Source organism: Echinops telfairi, unplaced genomic scaffold, assembly GCF_000313985.2.
Source record: "Echinops telfairi isolate 266 unplaced genomic scaffold, ASM31398v2 ScPeMD7_8;HRSCAF=38, whole genome shotgun sequence".
NCBI classification, from domain to species: Eukaryota; Metazoa; Chordata; class Mammalia; order Afrosoricida; family Tenrecidae; genus Echinops; species Echinops telfairi.
Window position 1 is genome coordinate 17,761,704 of NW_022103905.1, and position 10,310 is coordinate 17,772,013.

Here is a 10,310-nt window from a genome sequence, read left to right on the forward strand (position 1 = left end):
CTGCTCTCGCTCATGGAGAGAGCTCCACAGGGTTTGAGCTTGGGTGAGAAAAGGCGAGCAGTAACACTGGCTTTCGCCATTTTGCAGCGCACCCCAAACAGCGCAGCGGCCTCACGGAGCGCCCTGCGGGGAGTGGGGGGGACCCTCAGCATCAGCGCAGCATCACGCCTGCGACTTGGCCCATGTCTGTGAACACCGGGAATCAGTACTGTTATGTGCATTATTTGGTAGGACTTGGTGGGTTTGTCTTCTGGAAAGCTCAAAACAATGCCCCCCATAAATAAACGTGAAATGCTTCTCTGCTTTAAGCCTTCTCGGCTGACTATAGCCTTCCCTGGACAGCTGCCCTTTTGGCCGGCGGGGGAACCCTGCATTCCTTATTCTAACCCCTAAACCCAGAGGGTCATTTAAGGCTGGCTGCTGTTTGCACAGGTTACAAAATAGTTACAACTTTTTGCATTGATAAAACCCTTGACCTTCCAAGAAAGTTTTAAGGAAATGAAATATTTAACCCATTTCTTTCTTCAAAGAAAATTCTTTTGAGGGCGGGGGGCGCAGGAGGTGGGCGCGTGTTACTAGATATCTAGAAAGAAAACTTGTTTCAGCTCAAAAGCATAGGGAAACCATGTGTACCATTCAATTCCTAAGAAAAACGAGGCAAAAAAGCTGAAAGCTCTGGATAAGCGCCAAGTCTGCACTGAGTACTTGGTCGGCTACCCAGCAGAAATAGAAGGAAGCTATTCCAGAACATACAGAAACCATGGAAGGCCTTTTTGCAAGAACAGGACTCTCGCTCTGCTAAAGCTTCTTGTCCCACGTCTGCATCCACGATGCCAACGCACGGGGGCAGGCACGCCCTTCTTCCCTCTCCGATGATGCTGTCCGCGGATGTCACGGAGGAAGCTCTGGAGGCAATCCAGGACGGCATTCCTGTTCGGCCCGAAGTAGGTCTGGCGCGGAGGCATCTTCTCCTGGGTCTCCTCCTCCACCTCCAGGCTGCAGCTGCCCTGGGATCCCAGAGCCGCGGCTTCTTTGGCCTTGAGCACATTCCCCCTTTCCAGACGGCGCTGTTCCATTTCCAGCTTCTTTGGCCTCCTTCGCTCTCGCAGCTGCTGAAGGTCTTGCGACTAAGGGGCCATGGCAGCCAGGGACCCAAAGGCGGGGGCGAACCGCCTAAATCTCACAGTTGTTCTTGGAACCCCTCAACATTGCAACTCAAGCTTGAATTTTCTTCTTCAGTTCTGTAGCTTGAGAAATGTCGAGCATGCCCTTTCCTTTCGTTTCTTCTTGATTCCAAGTCTTCTTTGCGCGCCTTCCACCATTACACTTCATCTCCTCGAGCTGTTACTGGGGCGCTTTAAGTGGGTGCTTGTCCCCCCAGCAACAAAGCGAAGCCTATCAGTTTCTTTTCTGCTCAGTCCCAAGACCAGTATCCCACTCATTTCCTATGATGAGTCTGCATGAACTTGGAATTTTTCCTGCAAAGGAAGAGCCAGTAATCAGGTATAGATATAGGCATACATTTGACCTAATTTTTAAAAAATCACTTCAGTATGGAACCTTTTAACTTTGTTAAAGGCTTGTGCAAAGTTCAAATTAATTTTTCTCCTGGCTCTTATATTTCATCGTCTCTCAGTTTAATGTTATTTCAGGGTTGTTACAGATTAATTAGGAATTCTCTTATGAAAGCTATGTCTCTTTTCTCCCTTGTTATCTGTATTTCTATAATCATCGAGTTATGTCATCATTTTTCAGGGATCCTGCAAGCTTGCCAAGTACCACCACCAACAAAAAAGTACAAAAAGAGCTCTCCCAATCCCTTCCTTCCATTACACAGGAAGAAAATAAACATTTCATCAGTTTTTCTTCTGTGAATTATATCCTTAGGCGGCATTCCCAAGAGAGTGATTACTATGTCAACAGACATGAGTATATTTATTTTTCTTCTTGTAGTTTAAAGTCCAAAAGTCTAGACACAGGGGCTTCGCAGAAGACAAGAGACAAAACCTGAGTCCGTGCAAGCTAGAATGGAGCTGGGAATAGCAGGGGGAAAACCCTGTTTTACAAAGCAGTCTTCCGGAAAGTTCTGGGTGAAGGAGTGAAATATAGTCCTTACGAATTGAGAACCACAATGAAGTTCGGACTACAATTCCCATTGTCCAAGAGACTCAAAGAAAACTGCAGTGGATCACTCGCTTGATTTGTTAGCGCGCCGATGGCCCTGGTAGAAGGACATGTACATTTTTAGTCTTCCCAAGGGACACGGATGCTTAATCAAAATTTTCCACCTACATAGGGAAACAACCCACGTAAGTGCAGGGGCAGCAGCAATGACCCCAAACAGAATCAGACCTCTAAAGACTGCGGATATGGAATTACTGGGTAATTTTATATATTATATTGCATATATACTATATAAATGTAAGTGTATATATGTATGTGTATGACCAAAGATAGCCGTGTACACACATGTACACATGTTTGGAAAGTATGATTAAGGAAAGGCATTTGATAAACAATGACTAGGTACAAATGGGAAAAATACAACTTCTAGAAAGATATACTAATCGAAAATGGAAGCGGAATAAATGGATGAAGCCACAGACTATCTGCGGCTCAGGGGAGGATTAGGGAACTAGGAGAGGAAATGAGGAAATTACCTGGAGCACAATACTCAGAGGCAAAGGTGTAAACTGTGAAACGCCGTTAAGAGCTATGTTATCGTTGCTGTCCAGTGCCATCGACTTGACCCATAGTGGCAGTGTGCACACCAGAGAACACACATACTGCCTGGCCCTGCCCCATCCTCCCAGCTGTTTCTATGCTGGATCCATAGTTGGAGCCTCGGTGTTCATCCATCTTCATGAGGGCCCTCCTTGTTTACGCTGTCCCTCTACTTTACCAAGCATGATGTCCTGCTCCAGGGACTGGTCTCCATAGTAACATGTCTAAAGAATTTGAGACAATGTCTCACGATCCTTGCCTCCAAGGAGCACGCTGGCTATACTCTTCCAAGACAGATTGCTTGTCCTTTTTTGCAATCTATGATACTTTCAATATTCTTCGTCGCCACAATTCAAATGCACTGAACCTTCTTTGGTCTTCCACATTCAATGTCCAACTTTCGCAAGCATATGAGGCAAATGAAAGTACCATGGCAGGTCAGGCACACTTTCATCCTCAAAATAATGTCCTTAACCTTCCTCAAGTTCCCCGCCCCCCCCAGCCCACACACACACACACTAACATGACCCCAATCCTATCTTACAAATCTGGCTAGACCCGAACATGTACACTGGTACAGATAAGAGCTCACAACACAGGGAATCCAGAACAGATAAACCGCTCAGGACCAATAAGGGGAGCAGCGATACTAGGAGGGTAAGCATGGTGGAGTTGGGGAGAGGAAGGGGAACCTATCACAACGATCGATGTTTGGCCCCCATCCCAGGAGGATGGACAGAAGAAAAGTGGAGGAAATGAGACAGCAGTCGGTGTAAGACATGAAAAAAAAAGACTAATTTATAAATTATCAAGGGGACATGGGGGAGGGAGGGTGGAGGAGGGTGGGGCAAAAATGAGGAGCTGATGCCAGGGGCTCAAGTAGAAAGAAAATGTTTTGAAAAACATGATGACAACATATCTACAGATGTGTTTGACAAAATGGATATATGTATGGATTGTGATAAGAGTCCCCAATAAAATTAAATTTAAAAAAATTAAAATAATAATATCCTTTTAAAGAGGTCTTGCACAGCATTTACCTAATGCAATATGTCCCTTGATCTTTTTTTTTTAATCACTTTATTGGGGGCTTTGACAATGCTTCTCACAATCCATCCATCCATCCATCCATTGTGTCCAGCACAGTTGCACATTTCTCTTGATCTTTTGACAGCTGCTTCCATGAGCATTGACTGTGGATCCAACTTGATAACTTCCATCTTCTCTTCATCTATCTTGACGTTTCCTGTTAGTCCAGTTGCGAGCATTTGGTCCTCTTTACCTTGAGTTGTACTCCACCCTGAAGGCCACGATCCTTTATCTTCATCAGCCAGTGCTTCAGGTCCTCCACGTGGTCAGCAAGCAAGGTTGTGCCATCTACACTTGCAGGTGGTTAATCAGCCTTCTGCCAATCTTGATGCCACACTCTGCTTCATATAAGAGCTTCTCTGGCTCTTTGCTCACAATAGAGCTTGAATACATGTGGTTAACAGGCTACAACCCTGATGCACACATTTCCTGATGTTAAACCATGCAGTATTCCCCTGTTCTGTTTGCACAACTGCCTTTTGATGCTGGTACCAGTTCCACATGAGCACAACGAGTGTTCTGGAATTCCCTTTTTCTCAAGGTTACTCACAGTTTATTATGATCCGCACTGTCAAATTGACTAGGCTGTGGCATAGTCAATGAAACACAAGCAAACATCTTTCTGGCAAGCTCTGCTTTCAGCCACGCCCCATCTGACATCAATTCTTAGGGCCTTGTTTGGGCCAATGCTTTAAGTGCAGCTCAAAATTCTTCCTTCGGCATCACTGATTCTTGCTCCCATGCTACCTCCTGAAATGATGGAATGCCAACTACCTCTTTCTGGTACTCTGTGTAGTCTTTTCTTCTTCTTGCATCATTAAATATTTTGCCCATAGAATCTTTCAATCTTGCAACTTGAGGCTTGACCTTTTCATTGAGTTCTTTCCATTTAAGATCTGCTGAGTGTGTTCTTCTCTTTTGGTTTTCTGACTCTAGGTCTTTGCATATTTCATTATATTTGACTTCGTCATCTCATGCTGCCCTTTGTAAGTTTCAGCTCTTTGACTTCCTCCTTCCTCCCATGTGCTGTAGGCACTCTATGATGTAGAACACGTTTGGTTTCTTCTGACCTCCATGTTAAGCTTTTCTTTCTTTCCTGTCTCTTTAATGACCCGTTGCTTTCTTCGTGTAAGCTGTTCTTAACATCCAGGTGGAATAGGCTCAAGGTCATATTTTGGTTCTCGTGGACTTGTTTAAATGTTCTTCAGCTGTGTCTTGAACGTGCACATGAGCAATTGATGGTCTGCTGCACAGTCAGCCACTGGCCTGGTTTTCGCTGCTGACGTTGAACTCCAGCATTTCTTCTCACAGATGGAGCCAATTTGATATTTGTCGTTCCATCCAGCGAATCATGTGCATCATAACCCTTTGTGTTGTGGAAAAAATGTATTTGCTGTGAACAAGTTGCTGGTTTTGCAAAATTCTATCATGTTATCTCCAGCTTTGTTTCTTTCGCCGAGTCCATATCTTCCAACTGCCACTCCTTTCTCTTTGTTTCCACCTTTGGCATTCTGATTGCCAATAATCGTCAAGGCATTCTGATTGCATCAAGTCCTTGATAGAATTCTTCAATTCCTTCATTGCTATCTTTAGTAGTTGGGGCATACATCTGACTAAATTTGATGCATAAAGTTGTGTTGATTGGATTTCTTTGGAGGCAGATAGATCTAATCCCATCACAGACAGCATAGTACTTCATGACTGATTTTGCAATGTCCTTTTTGACAACGAAAGCCAGGCTCTTGATTGTGTTATTCCTGGCATAGTAAATCATATGATTTCTGATTCAAAATGGCCAGTGTCAGTCCACTTCAGCTTATTAACGCCTAGGATTTCCATCTTGATGCATTTCATTTACTTTTCGATGACTTCCAGTCTTCTTAGCTTCACACTCTGCGCAGTCCGGGTTCGGATCATTAGCAGAGGTTTGCAGCTGTTTCGCCTCACCTGGAGTCGTGCCCCTTCAGCAAATGAAGATCTGAAGGCTCCACTCCCACAGCTTCACCTGATTCACGTCCCCACATGGTCCACTCCAAGAAAGCATTTCCTCCTCAGTCACATTTTGAGTGCCCTCGGACACGAGGGGCCCATTCTCTGGCACGTCAGGTGACCCTGCTGACATTTGAAATACCAGTGGCATAGCTTCCAGCATCACAGCCATACACAGGCCACCTAAGTATAACAAACTGACAGACAAGTGGTGGATTAAGAGCTACAGGTAGACAGAATAAGGCCCTGCCCAAAGGTATTCATTCACACTCTGATCCCTGTAATTTATGAACATGTCATGTTCCATTGCAGAAGGAACTTTGCAGATGTAATGAAGGTTAGAGATCGAGACCTGGGGAGAGTATCCTGGACAGGCTAAGACCTGCCACATGAGCTGTTAAAAGTGGAGAACATCTCCCAGCTGCAATACAAAAGATGAGGCAGTGTAAGAAATGTCATAAAGGCTCAACATGGTGTTGTTGGCTTTGAAAATGGAGATGGGGGCTATTCACCAAGGAATGTGACAGCTTTTAGAAGGTGAGAATAATTTCTGGTCATAAATAAACAGGGAAACAGTGGCCTCATCTTAGAGCAGCAAGGGACTGGATTTGGCTAACAGCCTGAATGAGCTTGGCAAATGATTCTCCCCTAGGGCCCTCAGTAAGGAGTACAATCCAGTTGGCACCTTGATTTTGGCTTTGTGATATGCTCGGTAGAGCCACCTGGATTTCTGGTGTATAGAACTGAAAGATAATAAATCTCTGATATTTAATTTGTAGTATTTGTGATAGCAATAGAAACAAATACAGGAAGACAGCGTGAGATGGGATAGCACGTGCTTAATCAAAATTCTGTGTGGCAACAATTGAGAGGATGGGGGAGAAGTAATATCTGAAGATATAATGGCAGAGAATTTTCCAGAATTGTTGGAAGACAGATGTAGGAAGCCCAACATATTCTAATAGAATAAACAAAAATAAAGTCTGAACACACCAGAGTTCATTTAAATTTCAGAACATCAAGCATAGATGATCTTCAAGCAGGAAGAAATATTACATTAATACTGGGTTCTGAAGAGCATTAATGGAGGCTAGAAGAAGTGTGTAGCACTACACACGCTTTGGAAAACAAGTGTTTTGTGACAGACTTGGATGTGTGTCTACACTAAGGGAGCCTTACATGCGTGAACCAGCACACATGTAAGTGTTTCATGATAGCACTGTCTTTAATAGCAAAGATAGAGGAAAAAAAGCAAATGTTTATCTAGAGAATATTGGGTAAATTGTAGACTATGCATAACGTGGGATATCACTCAACTGTGAAAACAGTTTCTAGCTAAAAACCGTCAACATAGAAGATTCCTAAGTTGGGGAGAAGAAACGAGTTAAGGGTCCGGAGCTAATGGGGCAACTCTGACAACCCAGTGAAGGGAACTTTGTTTTTCATGCTATGACCAGGAAGCTGCTTCCCTTCACTCACGTGCACACATATAGTTGCAAGGGACACTGGAAAATGTAGCTGCTGACTAGACAGCCATACACCTAGTTCATGGAATGGCTTTTTAAGAGGCAAAAAGAGGATAGCAGGTGTTACAAGACAATGGGTGGTGTGGCGATGGGTGCTAGTCTTTACACTGAGGGTTTACACTGCAGTTTGTGTGTGTGTGTGTGTGTGTGTGTTCTTGTCTTCTATTTCATAATAAAAAAGAGCAAAGTCATTAAGAGGACACAGCCCCTCAGAGTTGTTATTGTAAGGAATTTGGAAAAGGAGAGGACTAGCAGGAATGGAGGATTGAGAGAGAGTTATTTTGGTTTTATTTTTTCCTTACGATTTAAAAATAAGTAAATCTGTGTGGGAGCCGATTAGAGAGCAGTAGAGAGAACGGGGGCCAGGCTCCAGTGCTGGAAGGTCAAAGGGACAAGGAAGACAAGGGGGGCGGGGGGAGCCTGGCAGGGGAACTGGGACACAGTGTCCCCTGAGCTGGCAGCACTGTGGACCCTCTGAGCTGCAAAGGCGAGCCTTTGGCATGGCTCCATGTCCCTGCGCGTCACCCTCATGCCCGCACGTCAGTTCGTCACAGGTAGGCGACACCATCAGGTGATTTTCTGTTGAATCCTCCCTCCCATCTCCCAGCCTCCCCTGCAACTTCGTGTTCAGTGTAATTCTCATAAAAGATAGCGCCGTAATCTGATCAAGCTGCACTTAATGCTCACACCGTCATTACAGATCCTCATAGTCAAAAGATTGAGGCTGCTCGATGCCATTAAAGTTTTGTTTGTGCTTTTTACATCCAACTTGCTTTCTTAGGTTTAAAGGGACAGTTGAAGAACTCAGTAACCAGATTTTATCTGCACGGAATTGGTTGCAACAGGAACAAGAACGGATTGAAAAAGAACTTTTACGGAGAATCGACCAGCTTACCTTAGTGGTGAAAGAAAACAGTGTACGTATTGAGGGCTCACTATCAGATCGTAACGGTGCTCAGTGAGCGTGGCCTGCAATGTTTGACAATCACCGAGCAATTTCTCTGTATTTTATTGAGCATCACACAAACTTGCCCCTTGTTCCTTCCCTCCGAACCCATTTCTATGGTTCACATGGATTCTTTGCTTTCTTTATGAAGGGGCAGAAGCACTTTAACTTGTGTTGGTTGGCCAAGGCCAACTAGACAGAAAATGTCAGTCGTTTCAGGCAAGATGTGTTGAGCTCAAACGTGCAATGAACCAAATGGAACATCTATGTTCCTAAATAAAACTGATCGCAATGAACATCACTCTTGTTTGTATCTACTTCATGAGCTGGTTTTGTTTGCTTTGGGGCTAGTATCATGTAGATTTCTCCCTCCAGACCCCTCCATTAAATGATGGCCATACTCTAAGATAGCACAGTGCCATCTGTTCACAGACCCCATCATTGTGTCTCCCACCTTCCTGCCCCTTCGACCCTTGGCTCCCCACCAGAACTAAGCTGAGCACCAGCAAGAGAGAGAGCTTTGTTCTACCACAGCCCAGGGGACAGCCTGGTGTTTGCAGCCCTGGCCTCCCAAGCTTGCTCACAGGCACAGAGCCCCATAAAAAGCAAGCATTGTGGGAAGGGGAAGACAATAGTTGACATTTCTGTTTGTAGTATGCTTCTACACTTTCATCAGGTTTACTACATGATTTGCTTAGACTTGTATTAATATATATTTAGCTTTTGGTGTCTTGGGGCCATTGTTGATTTTTACATGTGGATTGGTTTACTAACAGTAAAAACCCCAAGCTAATGGTGACTTTCATCAAATAGAAGCGAACTTGTTTTTCCCATAAACGGAACACGGATGGTAGGTTGTTCAGGGCTGATTTGGTAGCTTGTCAGTTCTCAGCAACGGAGGCTTGTTCTGAGTTGAGTCTCTGCCAGCCTCACAGGGACTCTTGTCCGCATGGTTCAAGGTAGCTGACAGAGGGGCAGTCCTCTGTTTCTTCAGAAACAGAAGAAGTAAGGCAAGGACAAGGGTAGGCCCGCACTTCCTGCAAAGTGCCACATCGATTTCTATCTCAAGGGTGAGAATTGAGTGTCTGGCCACACCAAACTTGGAAAGCACTGGGACACATGAGGATAGTCTGTAGTCTGGGTGTCCTGGCACCAGCTAAGGAGGAACGGAGGGTCTGGTGGGCAAATAGCCGCCTCTGCGACTCCATTCCCTGAGAGTTGCTGTGGAGTTCTAGTCTGGCTGATGGGAGTACAGTGTGGCCTTCCTTGCCGGAGTAATCAAGTACACTTCTTCTCATGGATCTCAGGGAGCCAGCGAGAGGGACCTGGAGAAGAAGCTCAGCCAGATGTCTGCCCGACTGGACAAGCTAGAAGAGAGTCAGAAGAAGAGTCTGGAGAACCACCGAACGAAGCAGCAGCAGGAGGAGGAGGAGGTGCACGGGCGGCTCAGCCAGCTGCAGTTGCAGATGGACGAGGACATGAAGGAGATGAAAGCGGAGGTTAACGATGGTGGGTCAAAGGGAAACCAGCCTGCATGGCGTCTTTTCCATCGGAGCTAGAAATCGACTCCTTAGTGTCCATCTGAAACTCTGCATGAACCTGACCTGACTGGGGGTGGGGGTGGGCTGGGGTAGGTGGGAGGCAGGTGAACAGCCCAAACTCACTCTCTTCCAGTTGATCCTGACTCCGAGCGACCCTGTAAGACAGGGTAGAACTGCCCCTGTGAGTTTTAGAGACTATAACTCTTTCCAGGAGCACAAAGCCTTACCGTTTCCCATGAAACTGACTAGCAGTAATAACAGTGGAATGTTTTCTTTTTTTTAATTTATCATTTTATTAGGGGCTCATACAACTCTTATCACAATCCATACATACATCAACTATGTAAAGCACATTTGTACATTCATTGCCCTCATCATTCTCAAAACATTTGCTCACCACCTAAGCCCCTGGCATCAGCTCCTCGTTTTTCCCCTCCCTCCCTGTTCCCCCCTCCCTCATGAATTTAGAAATTATTATTTTGTCATATCTTGCCC

At 45.1% G+C, this 10,310-nt stretch overlaps 1 protein-coding gene across 1 annotated transcript in view; it reads left to right on the forward strand.

Annotated features, from left to right (window-relative positions):
* Positions 1 to 10,310, forward strand: part of FAM81A (family with sequence similarity 81 member A) — a 59,673-nt gene that overhangs the window by 46,072 nt on the left and 3,291 nt on the right. The window contains exons 6-7 of the mRNA XM_004709461.2: positions 8,110 to 8,245; positions 9,582 to 9,783. Of these exons, the coding sequence (XP_004709518.1) occupies positions 8,110 to 8,245; positions 9,582 to 9,783 (338 nt within the window). The remainder of the gene's footprint in view (positions 1 to 8,109; positions 8,246 to 9,581; positions 9,784 to 10,310) is intronic.